The sequence below is a fragment of the Panthera uncia genome (genome assembly GCF_023721935.1).
Source record: "Panthera uncia isolate 11264 chromosome C1 unlocalized genomic scaffold, Puncia_PCG_1.0 HiC_scaffold_4, whole genome shotgun sequence".
In the NCBI taxonomy this organism is placed as follows: Eukaryota; Metazoa; Chordata; class Mammalia; order Carnivora; family Felidae; genus Panthera; species Panthera uncia.
The window spans coordinates 63130746-63152494 of record NW_026057585.1 but is presented as its reverse complement, the minus strand read 5'-3'; the positions used below and the strand labels follow the sequence as shown (position 1 = coordinate 63152494).

The window sequence follows — 21749 nt, the reverse complement described above, 5'->3', positions numbered from 1 at the left end:
GACACCATTCCATTGAGGAAGGTAGAGGCCTTGTTATTGCCTACCTTGTTATTACCAGATTGGGGTATATATTCTGGTTCCCCTCTTGACTTCTGTTGACACCCAAGACATGGGGCTTCTCAGTACAGTTATGCAAGGGATGGAGTTCTGGTTCCCCACTAGGATTCTACTGATATCTTCCTAGCAGAGAGGGATGTGACTACCTCATTTCTCTTCCCATTTGACTTCCACTGACATTTTGGGGTGAGGTGGCCTCATTACTGTTGGGCATTGGTGAAAGACTTGACTCCTCATCAGGCTGTGTATGAGACTATCCCAGCAGGGAGGGGGAGGGCACCTCATTACTGCCAGATGGATGTGAAAGTCCAAGCTCCCTGGATGGTATCCACTGCCATCAGAGGGGAGAAACTGGTTCTTATCACCCAACAAGGATGAGAGACCTGGCTCCCTACTCAGCCTTCTCTAACACCTTCCTGTGGGGAGATTGGGGCAACTAGTTACAGGTAAGGAGGGTAAAAGTCTAGGCCCCCCGCTTGGCATATGATGGTATGGGTGAGGGTGGGACCACAGTCTTTTCTGTGGTGGTTGGCTAAAGTAAAGTAGTTACTGCCTATACGTTTTCTGTCCAGGGGTGCATGGCTGTCTCAGTCACTGGAACATATGACTCTTGATCTTGGGGTTGTGAGTTTGAGCCCCACACTGGGTATAGAGATTACTTAAAAAAATTAAATCTTTAAAATAAAATAAAAGTTTTCTGTCTTGTTAGGTTGCTTTCTTCCTGGTTCTTTAGCTAGAATGAACAGATTTGGGGGGGAGCTTTTTTTTTTTGGTCCCTGTCTGCATTTCTGGGTTGCCAACTTCTTCAACTTTAAGAGGGATATATGGGGCAAGGAAAAAAACTTCAGGAACTTCATCATGTCATTCGTTGGGTCCCAAGGTCCCTAGCTGATCTGCTTTTCTTCTCTTTAAGCATGATCTAGCCCCAACTCACCTTACCATCTTGTTTCTTGTCTTTCCCCACTTGCATGCTTAAATCTCTGAGCATATCTCATTCCTCTTCCCCTCTTTATTAGGGAAACGTAGCTCTACCCTTTCTTATGTTCAAGCAGTGTAGAACTACTTGCCATTTCCTAACTATTTTTGTGCTTTCACATCTCTGAGGTCTTTGGGAGGGCATTTTTTAATTGAGATAAAAGTGACATATAACATATTAGTTGAAGTGTACAACATGATTTGATATATGTATGCTAAGACTTTGTTTATGCTGTTTATTCTTTCAATACCACTCACCTATCTGCATCCTTGAATTTTTCTTCATCTTTGAAGGACTTACTCAAAGATCATCTCTTCAATTGAATCTTTCTAGGTCTTCAGGCATAATGAGTTGCTTCCTTTTCTTTGTTTTCATGGTACTTTGTACTTAGCTCTGGTATACCATATACTTCAGTTTGTTACCATTGTTTGAGACTTCTACTCCATGGAATTTTGAATTCTTTGAGTTTAGGGACATATCCTATTTTTCTTTGTATATACATTTCATAGTGTATAATTATTTGGCATATAATAATTGTTTGGCATATAATAATTGCTTAATAATTTTTCAATGGCTGGAAACTTACCATGAATTAATTAATTTAATTAACTCCCCTGAAATAGAATTGAGGGGGTTTAAGACTGTCTCTAGAATGGCACTGCTCAAAGAAATACAACATAAGCCACAAATGTGAGTCATATATGAAATTAAAAAAAAAAAAATTAACATTTATTCCTTTTTGAGAACAGAGAGAGACAGAGTGAGAGTAGGGGAGGGGCAGAGAGAGAGGGAGACACAGAATCTGAAGCAAGCTCCAGGCTCTGAGATGTCAGCACAGAGCCAATGTGGGGCTCGAACTCACAAACCGTGAGATCATGACATGAGCCAAAGTCGGACACTTAACCTACTGAGCCACCCAGGCACCCCATGAAATTTCAAATTTACAAGTGACCACGTTTAAAAAGTAGAAACATGAAACTAATTCATATTTTTATTCAATCTAATATATCCAAAATAACATTTCAGCATATAGTCAGTAAGAAAATTATTAGATATTTTTCATCTTTTGTACTATATCTTCAGAATCTAGTGTGTATTTTACACTTACAGCATCCCTCAGTTTGGACTATCTGCATGTCAAGTGCTCAATAACTGTGTGTGCTAAGTAGCTACTGTATTGGACAGCACAATAATTCCACAATAATGGAATTCTTTTTTTTTAAGTTTATTTATTTATTTTGAGAAAGAGAGAGAGTGGGAGAAGGGCAGAGAGAGAGAAGGGGAGAGAGAGAATCCCAAGCAGGTTCCATGCTACCAGCGCAGAGCTCAGTGTAGGGCTCCATCTCACAAACTTGTGAGATCATGACCTGAGCTGAGATCAAGGTTAACTCTCAACTTACTGAGCCACCCAGGTGCCCCTGTAATTCTTAATATATAGTCATTTTTGTCCACTGTGACAGGTAAAGGTTTTCCTTGAGTTTAACTCTTTAACCATAAATAAGTCTGCAAAATCCACTAGAAGGCAGTGCTCCCTTAAAAGAAAAAAAACAAAAACAAAAAAACTTTCGTTCTAATTTAAGGGTGACAGGCTGACTGCCCAAGTTCTATCTTTAGTATGAGTCTGCTGAAGTACCACTTAGAGTTTTTCCCTTGACTCCAGGCTATTTATTTACCTTGTCCCAACTATTCACTTACCCCAGACTATTCTTAGGCCACCTTATATTGGCATGGCCATTATTTCTTTCACAGTAAATGTTGTTTAATTGATTCATGATATTGTTGAGATAGATGTGGTTCCAAAGCATCATATACTTCTGGCACTATTAAGATCAGGTAGATCTCTAAGGGAGTTTAAAAAGTTGCTGTATCCACTTTGAATTCATCTGACGGAAAGGGGTTATAACCTCTAGATACTTTTAATAAAATTTCAGATCTAGCCAGTGGTTCAATGAATTATAGACATGCATGTGGTAAATATATGTGTGTATATATATGTTTGTATGTATAATAATGTGTTATAGTGAAATTGAAGAATAAACTCATAATGTAGTGGTAACAAATTAATCCCCCAGATTGAATAGCTTAACACAAAATTTATTTATACTTCACTTATGGTACATAAATGGTGCAAGTACACGGAGGGTTCCTCTCCATGGTTGCCCTTGGATCCAGCCTGATGGAGACTCCACTCTCAGAAAACTATACTGTCTAGAACTTGAAGATTCCTCATTTGTCATGCAGGAAAAGATAACATGGGAAATCATGCACTGACTCTCGGGTCTTTCAGCCTAAAGCCCATTGGCCAGAACTAGGCACATGGTCCCATCTAACGCTAAGGGTGGGCTGGAAAATGTAGTTCTCTCTGTGTCCAAGAAGGCAAGTAGAACCAGATTTTAGTGAATATCTGTAATATCTACCACAGTCCTGATTCTGCCACTTGCTAGCTCTCTGATCTTGGAAAGCCACTTTTCTGAGCCCCAGTTTACTCATCTATAAGTTGTAGATAATAATATTTTTATCTTGTGGAATTGTTAACATATATTAAATGAAATACTGTTACATGGATGTGTTTTGGAAATTTAAAGTATGCTGGAAATTTTAGCAATTCTTTAATCATTTTTTGAAATTAAGTGCTGCTTTTTTTTTTTTCCAGGTCTACTGAATGATGGAACTGTAGGTATTTTCAGGGGCAACCAGATGCGCTTAAAGCGAGCTTGCATTCGCAAAGCCAAGATCTCTGCCGTTGCTTTCCGGAAAGCCTTCTGCCACCACAAGTTAGTGGAACTTGATGCCACAGGTGTGAATGCTGACATCACAATTACAGACATCATCAGTGGGCTTGGCAGTAACAAATGGATCCAGCAAAATCTCCAGTGCCTAGTGCTGAACTCATTAACTCTCTCCCTCGAAGATCCTTATGAGCGGTGCTTCAGCCGGCTTTCTGGCCTTCGAGCATTAAGCATCACTAACGTTCTCTTTTATAATGAAGACCTGGCTGAAGTTGCCTCGTTGCCAAGATTAGAGAGCCTGGATATTTCTAACACCTCGATCACAGACATCACAGCTTTGCTGGCCTGCAAAGACCGACTCAAGTCTCTAACCATGCACCACTTGAAATGTTTAAAAATGACAACTACCCAGATATTGGATGTTGTTCGGGAACTGAAACATCTGAATCATCTTGATATTTCAGATGATAAACAGTTTACATCAGACATAGCTCTTCGCTTACTAGAACAAAAGGACATCCTACCCAACCTTGTCTCACTAGATGTTTCTGGGAGAAAGCATGTGACAGATAAAGCTGTTGAAGCCTTTATACAACAACGGCCCAGCATGCAGTTTGTAGGTTTGCTGGCCACTGATGCAGGTTACTCTGAATTCCTCACCGGCGAAGGACATTTGAAGGTTAGACTTTAAAAATGTATTATTTTGTCAGGCTGACCAATGTCTTAGTTTGCATAAAACTCCACTAAGATGAATGTCTAACAATATATGGAACATGTTTGTGAAAGAGGGTGTTGTATAGTGGAAAGGCCTTGCTTTAGAGTGAGAGAGTTCTGATAAAAATCCTAGCTTACTTGCTTCATGACTCAGAGCAAGCTATGGATGTAACTTTTTGGGTTTCCATTTCTTTATTTGTAAAGCAGATATTCTTACAGAATTCTTCTGAAAATTAATAGTCATATATGTAAAGTGCAAGTCCTAGTAGGCCCTGGATAAATGATCATTTTCATGCTGGTAATGTTTAGACATTTTGAACCACTGAAACATACCATTTCTAATGGGTTGCTTTAAAAAACTCCTTGTTGAATTGGTATCCATTGGGAAGTCAAGTTCTCCAAGGAGATCTTTACTGTAGAAATGGTGGAATTTTGCTTTTCTTAAGGTTTTTCATGCCTAATAGTTTAAATTCATCTGCTTGGTACAGCTTGGGATTGAAAGATGAAAAAGATACAGGATCTGCCTCCAAGGAGCTAAGTCTGACAGGAATGGTGATGGTACAATCCTCAACAACTGTAAAGCCAAGGATCAGTGTAATTGCTGTAAGAGTAGGAGAAATTTCTTCTAGCTGGAGAATCTGGGACTTGATGGAAAAAATAGTATCTGAGTCAGACCTTGAAGGATAGAATAATGGCAAGTTTAAGAAAAACTAATATTTTTCTAATATACACTGTATCCTCTAAATGCTTTACATTGATAGGTATTAGCTCCCCCCACCCCCATTTTATAGATGAGAAACAGACTCATAGAAATTACATGATTTTATAGTTAGTTAGAACCAACAACTGGATTTATGTTTAATTCCAGAGCCCCATTTTTTTCCCCCTACTGCCAACACTACTTAAGCAGAAGCATCTTTTGATCCCACCTGGAGCAGAGTCAGGGATGGCCTAGAAGCGGATACTGTGACCCAAATGGCAAGGTATCTTTTTTGAGTAACCAGCATTGACTCAAAAAAGGAGAAGGAAAAGTTAGTTGTAAACATCTTATGAACATCTCAGTTCTTAAATTATTTGTAAATTTAGACCTTAAGAAATAGAATGTAAAAATGATTTTGAGTCACTCTTTTTATTCATTCAATGTTTATGTGCCTCCGTGCACTAGGCACTGTGCTGGACATGGGGATTTGATGGTGAGACCAGACTGATGTGATCTTGCCCTCATGGAGCTTGTAATTTAGTGAGGGAGTCAGACAATCAAATATCATATGCCAACAGTGTGTGTGTGCTTTAAGTATATATACACACACATACACATTTAAATACATGTTTAAATATATATCACGTACATATATATATTTTTATATATACTATATATACACACACATATATATGCTTTAAACTTTATTGTGCTAAGAATCTGGAAGATACACAGTATTATGTATGAGAATGTTCAACAAACTTGATTTAATTTAGGCTTCTGTAAAGAATTAAAAAAAATTTTTTTTAATGTTTATTTTTGAGTGACAGAGAGAGTGCAAGCAGGAGAGGGACAAGAGAGAGAGGGAATCAAAGAATCTGAATCAGGCTCCAGGCTCTGAGCTGGCAGCACAGAGCCTGACATGGAGCTTGAACCCACGAACTATGAGATCAAGACCTGAGCTGAAGTCAGATGCTTAACCAACTGAGCCACCCAGGTGCCCCTTCTCTAAAGTTTGTTTATTTATTTTGAGAGAGAGAGAGGGGGAAGGAGGGAGGGAGGGTGGGAGAGAGAGAGAGAGAGAGAGAAAGCGGGGGAAGGGCAGCGAGAGGAGAGAATCCCAAGTAAGCTCCAAACGGTCAGCACAGAGCCCAATGTGGGGCTTAAACTCATGAACTGTGAGATCATGACCTGAACCAAAATCAAGTATTGGATGTTTAACTGACTGAGCCACCCAGGTACTCCGAGTAGGTGTAAATCTTAAGGATGAGTAGGTTGGTAGAGGACATTCTAGACAGAATAATATATGTAAATATATGTAATAGGAAGGAGCATGGTACATCCAAGGTACTAAAGAAGGCCGCTGTGGCTAGAACGCAACAGTAGAAAGTCATAAAGCAATGAGATAAGGCTGGAGAAGTAGGCATCAGGGCCAGACTTGGAAAGATCGCATAAGCCAGGTTCAGGGCAACAAGAAGTGTGAGGACCTTACTTAACAACTTGTTATGGAACAAGACAGATGTTTAGCACAGGGCTTGTTGATGAAGGAAATATAAAAATGTAAATCACTATTGTAATGTTACAAATTGCTGCCTAGCAAATTGCCCTGATAGTAAAGAATGGCAAAAATTAGAAGAGAAGAAATCCCTGTGTGCTGAGAATTGAGGGAGAATTTCCCAGAAAAGGTGAGCTTGACCTGTGTCCTGAAGGATGGAAGGAATGTGTTCCTGGTACATTAAGCTAAATAATATTCTCAAGGCAAAAATCCTACCAGAGGATCTGGTGTGATACCAGAGCAGTAAAATTTTTGCTAATTCTTTTTAAAAACCAAAAGACTCTTCAGTGAATTAGCCTAAGTCACAAAATTGAGGCTAGTAGGACATCTGTATTCCATAATGCCTCTGTGAAAACAAGTTTGATTTCACAAACAGAACGGTTATTGCTTTGAAATCTTGGCCATATGAAGCACCTACTTTATTTGCTATTATTGTCTAGTTTCTACCTCTGTAAACATTGAAGCAGTGATTCTCAACCTGGACTACAATTAAAATCATCTGGAGTATAATTATGTGAGGTGATGGATATGTTAACCAACCTTATCATGGTAATCATTTCACAGTATATACATGTATTAAACGATCATGTTGTGTACCTTAAACTTATACAGTGATATATATCAATTATATCTTGATAAAGCTGGAAAAAAATTTTAAGTTTTGTTTATTTAAGTAATCTACACCCAATGTGGGGCTCAAACTCACAACCCTGAGATCAAGAGTCGCTTGCTACTCTGACTGCGACAGCCAGGCAACCCTGGAAAAAATTTTTGATTAAAAGAAATCACTTGTAGAGCTTTAACAATTAAATCAGAACCACAGGGAAGTGGGGCTCAGGCATCAGTATTTTTTTAAAGCTCCCGAGGTGATTGCAATATACAGCTAAAGTTGAGAATCGTTTTAAAATAATTTTTTTTTTTTTTTAAAAAAGGACATCATGGGGTGGGGGGCGCCTGGCTGGGTTAATTGGGAGAGCATGCAACTCTTGATCTCAGGGTCATGAGGCCTAGCCCCACATTGGGTGTAGAGATTATTTTAAAAAAAGAAACATACTTAAAGAGATCATTGGAACTTTTGCCCTTTATTCAACTATATTCAAAAATTGATGTTCCTTTTAAGTTATTTGTTTACTAATTTGAGAACTGAAAAATAGTCATGTTAAGGAAGGAGAGCCGAGATTACCAAATCTCTTTTTTAAAAATAGTCCAGTGTAGGGGCGCACCTGGGTGGCTCAGTCTATTAAGCGTCCAACTCTTGGTTTCAGCTCAGGTCATGATCTCACGGTTTCTTGAGTACAAGCCCTGTGTCAGGCTCCATGCTGACAGGGCGGAACCTGCTTGGGATTCTCTCTCTCCCTCTTTCTCTTCCCCTCCCCTACTTGCACTGTCTCTGTCTCTCTCAAAATAAATTTAAAAGACTTAAAATTTTTTAAAAAATCGCCCAGTTAAGCAAAGTTGATGAAAAACTTGTCTGAAATGATTGTCTTAGTAGTGTGATGCTTTAAATTAGTTGAGGTTGGCTTTTTGGCTTTACGTGCCTCAGTTTTTTAGGCTACACTAAAGAATGTAAGAAATAGAAACACTGTGACTCTCCAGTATTCCTTATAAGGCATTATGTGGTACTCTGAGTTGGTGGTTATAAGAACAAGTGGTTTGTTTATCACACTTTCATGTATATTACTTAGTTGGATTTCTTGACTCTCTGATAGAGGTATTATTGCCCTCAGTGAGAGGGAATGGCTTTAAGGGTTACAACCAACTGATACTAGAGTCTGCCTTTGTGTTGGGCTATTTGATGCCAAAGCATGTGTCCTTTCCACTACATCTCATTGTCTGTATTTGAGAATCTTAAGTACTTTCCTACTTACCATAGAATTTCTGTCGTCAGTATTTCCCCACCAAATTTGCTCTCCTGTCACCATCAGCTTCCTGAATCTTCCATTTTTCCACAACTACCATCTTTTCTTTTCTTTTTTTTTTCTTTTCTTTTCTCTTCTCTTCTTTTCTTTTCTTTTTTTCTTTTCTCTTCTCTTCTCTTCTTTTCTTTTCTCTTCTCTTCTCTTCTCTTCTCTTCTCTTCTCTTCTCTTCTTAGAAAGAAAGCATGAATGGGGAAGAGGGACAAAGGGTGAAAGAATCTTAAGCAGACTCCACATGCATGGAGCCTGACATGGGGCTTGATCTCACAACTGTGGGATCATGACGTGAGCTGAAATCAAGAGTTGGACACTCAACCAACTAAGCCACCCAGGTGCCCCTCCACAACTAGGATTTGTTGGCCATCTCATTCCCAGACTTTGGGGTAATCTAGCATGCTGTGGTTCCCAGTCCCTGAGAATCACTGGAAATGTGCTAAATCCAATATTAGTTCTTAGTCTTTATCTTATTTGATCTAAGGTGGTATTTGTCACAGTTGATGTTATGCTCCTTTTTTTTTTTTAATGTTTATTTTTTGAGAGAGAGAGAGAGAGACAGAATGTGAATGGGGGAGGGGCAGAGAGAGAGAGAGAGAGAGAGAGAGAGAGAGAGAGAGAGAGGGAGACACGGAATCTGAAGCAAGCTCCAGACTCTGGGCTGTCAGCACAGAGCCCGACGTGGGGCTCGAACCCACGAACTGCGAGATCATGACCTGAGCCAAAGTCAGACGCTTAACTGGCTGAGCTACCCAGGAGCCCCTGATGTTATCCTCCTTGAAATACTTATTTTTACTCAGCTTCCTGGGTATCACTCTTGTCTTGTTTTTATAAAAAACTCTTCATCCTCTCCCAGGTCTCTAAATATTGGAGTGTTCCTTTTCTTGGTCCTTAAATCTATATGCTAAACTTCTCCCTTGAACTAAGACCCCTATATTGAACTGTAATAATCAACATTCAGTGAAGATCTATATAAGTTTTTAGGCAGAAGAGTTGATCCATTTCAAAAAACATTTACTAAGTACTTTTATTTATTTATTTATTTATTTATTTATTTATTTATTTATTTATTAAAAACCCCGAACAGCTCTTTATATGTACTGGGAAGGACTGATCTCAAAAGTATATTGCTAAGTGAAAAACACACAGTTTTGAATAGAGCATACAGGAAGCAACTTATGTAATAACAAGTACAGGCACATGTATGTATATGTTTGTAATGGACTGAATGTGTCATCCCCAAAATTCATATATTGAAACCTTAATCCCATTGTGGTGGTATTTGGAGGTGGGGCCTTTGGGAGGTAATTAGGCCATGGGGGTAGAGCCCTCATAAATGGGAATAGTGCCCTTATTTAAGGCTGGAGAGCTAGCTAGCCCTCCTTCTACCATATGAAGATATGAGAAGTCTGTAATCTGTAACTCAGAAAAGGGCCTTCACGAGAATCCAACCATGCTGGCACCTCGATCTTGTACCTCCAGGCTCCAGAACTTGGTAATTTTTTTTTAAATTAAGTTTATTTATTTTGAGAAAAAGAGTGGGGAAGGGGCAGAGAGAGAGGGAGAAAGAGAATCCCAAAATGAGATGAGGGGCTCTATCTCAAAGCCATGAAATCAATCATGACCTGAGCTGATATCAGGAGTCAGACACTTAATAGAGCCACCCAGGCACCCCTAGTTATTTATTTATTTATTTATTTATTATTATTTTTTTTTTATGTTTATTTATTTTTTAGACAGAGAGAGAAAACAGAGGAGGGTTAAAGAGAGAGGGAGACAGAGGATCCAAAGCAGGCTCTGTACTGACAGCAGAGAGCCTGATGTCAACACGAGATCAAGACCTGAGCTGAAGTCAGACATTTAACCACTGAGTCACCAAGGCTCTCTGAACTTGGTAATTTTTTATACAAGAATCACTTTAGGTCATCTGCCATAATGAACCCCTTTCTCCCACAGCATCAATCTCCCCTCCTGGCGTTCTGGGCTGCCCATGTTCTCTCAGTTGTAAATTCAGGAACAGCTTCAAAGACAGTCTCCTACTGAGTACTTTTTAAAGATGTCTGAGTTAGTACCTCTGCCCTTGAGGAATTCTATTCTAGTGGAGAGGATACAGATAAATTTTAAAATAGCTTTAATTCAGTGTGGAAGATGCTATAATAGAGTTATATACAGAGTGCTATAAGAAAATTTTTCCTTAGGGGCTCCTGGTTGTCTTAGTCTGTTAAGTGTCTGGACTCTTGAAATCCACTTAAGTCATAATCTCACGGCTGTGAGATCAAGCCCCGCATCAGTCTCTGTGCTGACAACATGGAGCCTGCTTGGAATTCTCTTTCTCCCTTTCTCTCTGTCTCTCCCCTGCTTGCTTTCTCTCAAGATAAACATTTAAGAACAAAAAAGGAAAGAAAAGGAAAATTTTCCTTAGAATATAAATTTTAATTTTACTCAGTATATTAAATATTAACAAGGCTTAATTTAGTGGTTGAGGACATTTTCTCTGTTTTAACCTGGGTGGCTCAGTCATTTAAATGTCTGACTCTTGATTTTGGCTCAGGTCATGGTCTCATGGTTGGTGAGATTGAGCTCCTGTCAGCCTGCTTGGGATTCTTGGTGTCCCTCTCTCTTTGCCCCCTGCCTCTCCCCCCCATCCCTGGCTTGCATTCTTGACAAACATACAAACACACACCTTAAATTAATTAATTAATTTGTTTGAGAAACTAATACATACAGGTACTTGTTTTTTATCATCTAGCATATGAACTTGACTTAACTGAAGATGCTTATAGTTTGAGGAGCCAGACTACTTGATTTGAAGGTTTATCACTGGCTAGAGAAGTATTGATCACTGAATAAAACATACATGCAGTGAAATTTGTTTAGAGTATTTAATTCCCAGTAACAAAAACCCTTTAATTTTACATTCAAAGATAACTTGAGGCTGTATTTCATATAGATATTAAAAAGTAGTTGAATCAACCAGATGTGAGTAAATCAAGTATTACTGAAATCATTGTTATACATTTTCTACATTTTCCTGCTTATAATCCTTTTTATTTTACATAATATTTTAATGTCTTTCTAAATCTAAGAAAATCTAAGAAAAAGTTTAGGATGATTAAAAAAGAACTGAACACTTAGAAATTTTTCATTATTCAATAACCATTTATATATGTGAGTACATAATCAAGACCAATATGTATGTGTGTATATTTTACATAGTTTAAAAAGAATTTGTAAAAAAACTTCCCTTGTTATTTCTACAGTCTTATAAATGCTTAATATGTGCTCTTGTGTCAATTGGCACACATCTGTCCTGTAGTCTATCTTCCAGTTTAAAGAGATTAGCTCCTTGAATGACAGATAGAGGTTGTTTTTGCTTTTTTTTTTTTTTTTTACCTTAATGTGAATAAGACAGATGTCAAGACCATAAATAACAAATGTGTAGCTTAAGAAGGTGCAAATAAGGTGAACACACTTGAGGCCATTACTCAGGTTAATAAATAGAACTTTTCAGCTACCCTGAAGTTCTGTGTGCCCCATCTAGATCACCACTCCCTCTTTCTCCACAAAAGTAACCTCTTTCCTGACTTGAATAATATGTCCTTGCTTTGTTTTTTCAATTTTTTAAATGTTTCATTCATTTTTTGAGAAAGAGAGAGACAGAGTATGAATGGGGAAGGGGCAGAAAGAAAGGGAGACACAGAATCTGAAGCAGGCTCCAGACTCCGAGCTGTTAGCACAGACCCCGATGTGGGGCTCGAACTCACAAACCGTGAGATCATGCTTTTTTAAATCTCTCTCAAAAATGAATAAACATTAAAAAAAAATTAAAAGATCAGAGAAAAAAGGCCAGTGTAGCTTTAACACTGAGTTAGGGAAGTTAAGGGGTTACCTTAAGGGAGAGATAAGAATCTAATCACGTGGTAAGGCTTTATAAATAGTGTTAAATATCTTAGGATTTACTTTAGGTGCACTATAGAAAATCTTACCCAAAGGCTTATAGGGGGGTCTAAGCCTATCTAACATCTCTTTAGCATACGTCCACCTTCTCAGGATGACTATCCTGGGTAGGTTGGAAAGTAATCATTCCCATTTGTTTCAGGCCTTACATAGTTATCCTGGGTGCCATCTATGCAAATGATGTTTGGAAAGTTAGAGGGTTGAAAAAATCCTAAAATCTAATCTTCTGGCTATGTTCAAAGGTGTCTGGAGAAGCCAATGAAACTCAGATTGCAGAAGCATTGAAGCGGTACAGTGAAAGGGCATTCTTTGTCCGGGAAGCCCTATTTCACCTTTTTAGCCTGACTCATGTGATGGAAAAAACAAAGCCAGAAATTTTAAAGGTAAGAATAAGGAACATGAACATTTTGAAATTATCTCCCTTGATATAGATGATGGTTTTGTGAAGAAAATGGTGAAAATTTGCATTTAATCTTTGGATTTTGGGGGGTGGGGTGGGTAATGGGATTGATGATGTATGATTTTAATTTTTAGCCATAAATGAGAGAGAAAATAGTTGCATAAAGTTTTTGAAGTATTATAGTAGTCTCATTAAGCAACATCATTGCCTTCCACTTCATATTTAACTACCTAAAACCAGTGACCAGTGTGATATTTTTTTCACCATCTATAGTAGAAAATTGAATTATAACACTAGAATTACAATACTGCATTGTATTGCTTCCATATAGACTTTTTAAAGAAATACAATATTGGAATTCCATAAGGCATCTTTCCATGACACTTATTAACCACCTGTGCTTTCATAATTAATTCATGTTATTCCTCAATTAAAATCTCTTAACCCAGACAGCTTTTGAAGGCCAAGAAAGTATGTTTTTTTTTTAAGTAGGCTCCAGGCACAGTGTGTAGCCAAACCTGGGGCTTGATCCCATGACCGGGAGATCATGACCTGAGCTGAAATCAAGAGTCGTATGCTTGGGGCACCTGGGTGGCTCAGTCAGTTAAGTGTCCGACTTCGGCTCAGGTCATGATCTCACAGTTCATGATTTTGAGCCCTGCGTCGGGCTGTATGCTGACAATTTGGAGCCTGGAGCCTGCTTCACATTCTGTGTCTACCCCTCTCTGTCCCTTCCCTGCTCATGCTCTCTCTCTGTCTCTCTCTCTCAAAGAATAAATAAACATAAAAAAAAAAAAAAAAAAAAAAGAGTTGGATGCTTAACTGACTGAGCCATCCAGGTGCCCCAAGAAAGGAAGATTCTTAATTTTAGTTGATAGCATAGGGCAGTGTTTGTTAGAATGTGGTCCTTTGGGGGCACCTGGGTGGCTCAGTTGGTTAAGCGACCGACTTTGGCTTAGGTCATGATCTCACAGTTTGTGAGTTCGAGCCCCGTGTCAGGCTCTGTGCTGACAGCTCAGAGCCTGGAGCCTACTTCAGATTCTGTGTCTCCCCGTCTCTCTACCTCTCCCCTGCTCATGCTCTGTGTCTGTCTCTCAATAATAAATAAATGTTAAAAAAGTTAAAAAAAAAAAAAAAAGAATGTGGGCCTTTGTCCACCAGAAGTCTGGAATATTGTTTATTTTAAAAGCATGTTTGTAAAAATAAAAACAAAATTTTAAATAAAAAAATAATAAAAGTATATTTGTGAACCCCACTCCAAGAAATTTAGATTCAATAGGGCTGGATGAGGACAGGAATCTGCATTTTTATAATCCCCAAAGATAATTCTTATACACATTTGAAGCCAGTGAATATAGGACTGTATTATATTTGATGCCTCATTTAGTGGGCACAATAATCCCAAGAGAAAAGTTTTATCTCTTATTTTACAGATTGTGTAACTGAGGGTCTGTGAGATTAAATAATGTAACAGTAAGTTAGTGGCAGAGCCAAAAATGACTTGACCAGCCAGTTATCTTAAATTTTGAGAATGGGGTGCTTAACATTTCAATCACTGAGATGCTATTATCCCCAACACCTGTCATCCCCTCCATATATACCAGAGGATATTGGTACTTGCTATATGAATTATCTTTTTTTGGTTTTGGTTACTGTGAACCTGAGCAACAAAGGACCTCTAGTCCTCATCTAAAATACTTATTCATTGATTCAGGGAATGGTACAGAGAAATTTAAAAGAATATAGACAATTCTTTTAAGGAATTTAGCTGCAAAAGAGCGCAAAGGAAAAAGATGATAGTTAACCGAAGAAGGAGGTTTTTTTTTTTTCTTTTTTAAGATGGGAGAAAAATAGCTTGTTTGTCCTATGCTAATATGAATGATCCACTACAGAATGAAAAATTGATATAGGAGAGGGAAGAAGAGCTGGAGCAATGTCCTTGAGTAAACAAGAAGGGAAAGATCTAGCATATAAGTGCAGGGCCTACTTTCAGAGATGAGCCCAAAAGATCCTCTATGGTAGTAGGCAGGAAGGCAGCATTTGGGTGTTTGTATACTGGTAAAGGGGATACATGTGGTAGTGAGAATCCGAAAGTCTTCTCTGAATGTTTTCATTTTCTCAGTGTAATTGGAAGCAAGGTCTTCAGCTGATAGTGAAGATTGGGAGGCTTGAGGAGAGAGGAAAAGATGAGAAGTGGTTATCTAGGCCCAGAGGGAAGTGAATGGATTTTATGGTACTGTAACTTTAGCAGTGTCCTCAAGGAACTGAATGTCGGGATTTGAAAATGAAAAGTTTGCCACTTGTTTACTATAAAGTCAATAAAAATTTATTTAGTGCTTAGTGTATAATAGGCACTGTACTATGTCTGAGAAATACAAAGATGAGTTATCTGAATAGAGAAAACTCATCAGCCCAACAGAAAAATACCCCAACATGAACAACTTGATACCTTCCTGAACCAGGTAGGCAGGAACTACATGTTGATGAGTGACTACTATGCCCTAGGCTCTTTGCACTTGAGGATAAAAAAGATAAGATGTCATAGAAATTATCATAGATAACAAAGTATGATGCTACGTTAAGAGGTTTTGTATTTATACTGTAAATAAAAAGAACTAATTTTTTTTCCAGCTTGTGGTTACTGGGATGAGAAACCACCCTATGAATTTGCCAGTACAACTTGCTGCAAGCGCCTGTGTATTTAACTTAACTAAGCAAGATCTTGCTGCAGGAATGCCTGTCCGACTGCTGGCCGATGTGACCCATTTGCTGCTCAAAGCCATGGAACATTTTCCCAATCACCAGCAGGTAAGCATGTGGAAATTCCTAATCAAGTAGTCCTTTTAGTATCCCCTACCCTCCTCCTTATCTCCATAAAGTTCAATTTAGTAGACCAAGACTAGAATTTCAAATGCCTTTACAGGCTGTAAAGTAATAAATTTATGGTATGACTGAGTGTAGGACAACAGAAAAGTAGAAAACTAAAGAGTGCATTCCCTGCCTAAAAGTATTTAAATCCAAATGTTGAGGGAAATAGTGCAAACCATAAAAAAACACATCTTCCACCTCAATATTGAGTTTGTGATAATTTCAGCAAACAGCCATAGCCTATTTGTTCTGGGCCAGGCACTATCAAGTACTGGGATACAGAAACGAGTAAGACGTGGATATTCTGTTTCTAGTAGTATGGTAGACTACATAACCTGTCCTGTCCTCAGGATGAAAACTAAAAATGTTGCTTGAATTATACTAAAAAAATTTTTTAAATTTAATTTGGGAGAGAGAGAGCATATGTGCATATATGCAGGGGGAGGGCAGGGTGAGAGGGGAGGGAATCATAGGCAGGCTTCACTCCCATTAGCACGCAGGACTCAGTCTCATGAATCGTGAGATCATGACGAGCTGAAATCAACAGTCACATGCTCAACCAAATGAGCTACCCAGGTACCCTTATATTTTTAATTAAAATTTAGCAGGCAGTTGATAAATTAATAAAAAATACTCAGAGGTTGGGGTGCCTGAGTGGCTCAGTCAGTTGAGTGTCTGACTTTGGCTCAGGTCATGATCTCACAGTTCGTGAGTTCAAGCCCCACATCGGGCTCACTGCAGTCAGCACAGAGCCCACTTTGGATCCTCTGTCTCCCTCTCTCTCTGCCCTTCCTCTGTTCATGCTACCTCTCTATCTCTGTCAAAAATAAATAAACATTAAAAAAAATTATGTTAAAAAAATACTCAGAGGTGAAAAACCAAGTAAAAATGACAACCCAGATTGGTGAGTGAATCATTAAAGATAGCTTCCCTCATTGAGAGCAGTTGCCAAATTGGATGAACTTTAGGCTTTGGCTTTTGTGGCCTCTGGAAGCCAGGTGGACAGAGGAAAAAGCAAGATCCACCCAAAGGCCACCAGAAGGGAAGGAGATTAGCTGGTATTAATTCTGTTTATTATCCTATCTTGTCTAATGGAGACAAAAAAAAAAAATGTGCAAGTAAACTTGTATGGGTCCAGTGGAAGTTAGTCTTTCAACAATAGGTGGGCAGAATAAAAGTTGTAAGAAATCATTGGTATTTCATCAGCCACCTTTTTTTATAAAGGCTACCCCTGGTTAAAAAATAACAAAGCAATATTTCATTCAGGAATTTTTTTCTCCCTTTGGTTCTTTAGTTACAGAAGAATTGCCTCCTTTCACTTTGCAGTGACCGGATCCTTCAAGATGTTCCATTCAACAGGCAAGTGATAGCCCTAGAACGTAAAATGGGGCAAAATCTGTCTTGGGCCATTTCTTACCAGTTGGGATATCCTTGGTGTACAGTTAATTATGTGGATGGGATTGTGCATTAACTTATGAAATGCTAACTCTACTTTCTCTAATTTAGTACTTTGACATTCCTGATAGCAGATTGGCCCCTGTTTTCATAGCCCTTTGCTTAAAAATGTATATTTTTATATTATGGTTTTTAGAATATCCACACAATATTGTAGGCTGAAGAATCCGAGGCATTTAGATTCCATGTCTTGATCAGAGTTTTGTGTCTAGTGACTACAAGGCTAGAAAGACTCAAGTCTTCTAGTTCTAGGTCCAGAGTTCTTTTCTCTGTATCATATCTCTTATTATTACTGTTATTTGATACTGAGTTATAGAAGAAACTTCTTAACCAGAGGTTAAGGGAGGTTAGATAGTTGGATTCAAATAAGTATAAACGATTCCCTTGTTTTCTAGGATACTGTGATTTGAGAGCTAAAAAGGTGATTTTTTTTGTCATCTTAATATTTTAAATATAATTTTTTAATGGTGGCATTTTGTGGTTTTATGAAAAGTGTATATCTCAAGCAGCAATTTTACTGTGATTTACTTTTATTCAGGTAACAGTACACTGTTATCTGGCACAGCTGAGGAATGAGGTGTTCCATTTACTATTTCAAATAAATAGTTTGGATAAAAATATAACAACAGCTATCTCATGTAGATTACTAATTTTATTTTATAAATATTGAGCATCTGTACTGATTACATGAAGTCATATGTAGGAAGGACATAGTCACTCTCCTAAAAGAAAAGTATCAACTAACTGAAGATTTGGCAAATTTTTTTAAAGGGGCAGCAAATAATATTTTGGGCTTATGAGCCATAGGGTCTCTGTTGGAACTACTTAACTCTGCCAGTGTACCTCCAAGGCAGTCATAGACAATATATAAAAAATGGGGATTTTACTATGTTTCAATAAAACTTTAGAAAACAGGCAGCTGGACCCACAGCTATTAAAATCACTATATGTAGGCTACAGTTTACTTACCTCCGCTCTAGCCAATGCACTCTGCTAGATTTGAGCTTCTTTGTGGTCAGAGATTGTGATTGGTTAATCTCTTTGTCTCTAGTGCTTAAGTGGATGTTTGGTGGATGAATGAATGAAAAATGAGTATAACAGAAGACAGAATTTTTCATAGAAGAAGATGACAGAATGCATTGGGCCCCCAAACGAGGAGGGAAAGATTTCATCTGATTGGTGATCATTAAAGATTTCATGTTAGTGATGGCATTTGAGATCATAAAGATAACAACTAACCTGTATAAAGCACTTCCTATTGCCAGATGCTATGCTAAATGTTTTACTTATGCTTATTCAGTCCTTACAGTCTTGTGAAATCGTTACTTTTGTAATCTTAATTTTATAGATGAAGAAACAGAGGCATAGAGAGGTTTAGTAGCTTTCTTAAGGTGATAAGATAGCAAGTAGCAGAATTTAGATTTAAATCCAGAATGGCTCCGGAACCTCTACTTTTTACATCCATGCTGTGTTGCTTTGAAGATGAGAGCTGGTTGAATTGATTGTTTTATGTTGTGGGAACTGCACAAATAAAGGCACAGAAGAAGTTGATAATAATACCAGTAAAAAATGACCTTTATCAAAAGCTTGGTATGTGCCAAGTTCCATACTAAATCTTAAGCTTTATGTGTAGTATCATTTAATCCTCACAACAATCCTATAGAATAGATCTTATCATTTTGCAGGTGAAAAAATAGAAGTTCATAGCGATTAAGGAAATTGCCCTAGGTCCCCAAAGTTAGTAAGTGGTAGAAATGATACTTGAATCCAGACTGAATTCAGTGTGTGTGATATGCTTAATGACTTTATGGCATTGCTTCACATGGTAAAAGAGTTTATTTTAGGGGCGCCTGGGTGGCTCAGTCGGTTAAGCATCCGACTTCAGCTCAGGTCATGATCTCATGGTTCGTGAGTTCGAGCCCTGCGTCGGGCTCTGTGCTGACAGCTCAGAGCCTGGAGCCTGCTTCCGATTCTGTGTCTCCCTCTCTCTCTGCTCCTCCCCTGCTCACACGCTGTCTCTCTCTCAAAAATAAATAAAGATTAAAAAAAAATAAAAAAAAAAGAGTTTATTTTATTATATCAGCAACATTAGGTAGAACTAAAATTCAAACCCCAAAATGCAAGGAAGTTCAGAATCTGTGCTGTTAACTATCAAGCTATCTTAACTCATAACTAGGGCACGTTTGGGGACTAACAAGCAGTAAGCATAGGGTAGGCAGGAAAAAAGATGTGAAAGTATGGGCCCATTGTTAAGAGTCTAAAAATACTGTGAATACAGGAGTGACATCATAACTAAGTTTTCTGACAGATTTATGTATTACTGATGTGTAGACACAAATTGAAGGGAAAACAATGGAGGCAGAATGGCCCATTAGGAATCTGTCATAAAACAATCAGAGATGGCCTTGGGAATAGAAAGGAGGCAACAGTAAATTTGATGGAATTTGCAGAGGAGTACTTTATATCACTATAATTCAGCCAGCATGTATTAAACACTGTTTGTGTGTAAAGCTCTATAATGAGTTCTTGGTAAAGAGGGCTAGATAGGATATGGTCCTTTACCCCAAGGAACAGGTGAGGCTACAGACAACCACAGCTCTCTGACAGAGTTACAAACAAATGCTAAGGAGCAGTGAGAAGGCAGTGATAAACTTGTCAAGGAAAGCTTCTCAGAGGAAGTGATATATGAGCTGAGTCTTGAAAGATGAAATTGTGGGTAAGATAATCAGATATATTCTGTGGTGGTGTCCTGATTTCTCTCCTGTCTCACACCCCACATTCAGTCCTTTGACAAAGCCAGTTATCTTCAAAATATATCTAGAATTCAACCATTTCTCTTCACTTCCATTTCTACCACTTGGACTGGGCTAAAAGTGATTTCTGTCCTGAATCATGTGGCAGCCTCTGAACTGTTGTCTTTGCTTCTTTCTTTGCCTTCTTGAAGTTCATTTTAAACACAGCTAATAGGATAATCCTATTAAAAATATAAGTCAGTTCATGTCATATCTCTGCTTAGGATCTTTCTATGACTTTCCATCTCATCTGGAATAAAAGCTAATTCTTTACAAAGACTAAGATCTGGTCCCCCTGTTACCTCTGACCTCATCTCTTTTTTAAATTTTTTTAAATTAATTAATTAAATTTTTTTTTTTTTAATGACTTCATCTCTTGGTACTACACTTCTTATTGTTCTCTCTGTTCTGGCCTCACTGGCTTCCATGCTATTTCTCAAAACCTCCAGGCATACTCCCTATTCAGGGTCCTTGTATCTACCTTTCCCTCTGCCTGGAATGCTTTTCCCCTAGATATCCACATGGCCAGCTCTCTTACTTCCTTAAAAGTTTCAGTGAGGCTTTTCCTAGTTACCGTACCTAAAATTCAACATTTCCTATCCTTTTTACCTGTTTACTCCTTTTATCTCTATAGCATATACCATAGGTTTTACTTGTTTGGTTTATGATCTGGTGTCCATACTGCGATGTAAGCTCTATGAGAGTAGAAATATTTCTACTGTTTTGTTCACTACTCGATCTCCAGCACCAGGAACAATATCTGGAACAAAGCAGGGGCTCAATAAATGTTTGTGAATGAATGAATGAATATTTATTTCTGTTGTGCTAGGTACTGTAAGGAACCCAGAAAAAACTCAATACAGTGTAGAAATCACTACAGAATAGAAATATGTTACAATCTAGAAAATGAATGCCGGATAGTTTTGATATTTTCCAAACTCTTGTTTCTTTACAAAGTTTCAGAATTAATAATGAGGCACCGGCTCCAGAACACGAAGTATAATTGTTATTCTGTATCAGTTAGAGGAATTTTCCCTTTCTTTCGCACCTACCTGAACTGTAGCATCAGCTCAGCTAGAGCTGTAAGGCTGTGCTTGAGCCTCCAGGATTCATTCATGAAACCCTCTTGTGTGTTTTCAGGTTTGAAGCAGCCAAGCTTGTCATGCAGTGGCTCTGCAACCATGAGGATCAAAACATGCAAAGGATGGCAGTTGCTATCATTTCCATCCTGGCTGCCAAGGTACCTGAACTCCTATGATTGAATAATTTTATGTAGGCAGCTATTTCCCATTACAGTTACTACTTCCCCCAAAATCTATATGCCAGAAAAGTTAGTACACCTCTTCGCCAGTCTGTTTGTTCAGTCTACATTCAATATTGCAGAACTGCATGTTAATCAAAGATTTTAGTCTGACCTTTAGAGTTTGTTACAGTGAATGTTATTAAACTGACACTAACTAGTGAGTTCTTGGACATTTACTTTGTCATCTGCTTGCTTACAGCTTTCTACAGAACAAACTGCACAGCTTGGTGCTGAACTCTTCATTGTCAGGGTAAGTCTGTTATACCCTCTATGCAGATCATTAGAGAGTTTTCATTTTCATTGTTTTCAGGCAGTGTTGTGTTATCTTCTGG

General features: G+C 38.2%; 1 protein-coding gene across 1 annotated transcript in view; it reads left to right on the top strand.

Annotated features, from left to right (window-relative positions):
- The window catches only part of ZYG11B (zyg-11 family member B, cell cycle regulator), a 92858-nt gene that overhangs the window by 33280 nt on the left and 37829 nt on the right, over positions 1–21749 (top strand). Inside the window, exons 3-8 of the mRNA XM_049617174.1 lie at positions 3687–4441; positions 12842–12982; positions 15631–15807; positions 17162–17226; positions 21255–21354; positions 21617–21667. Of these exons, the coding sequence (XP_049473131.1) occupies positions 3687–4441; positions 12842–12982; positions 15631–15807; positions 17162–17226; positions 21255–21354; positions 21617–21667 (1289 nt within the window). The remainder of the gene's footprint in view (positions 1–3686; positions 4442–12841; positions 12983–15630; positions 15808–17161; positions 17227–21254; positions 21355–21616; positions 21668–21749) is intronic.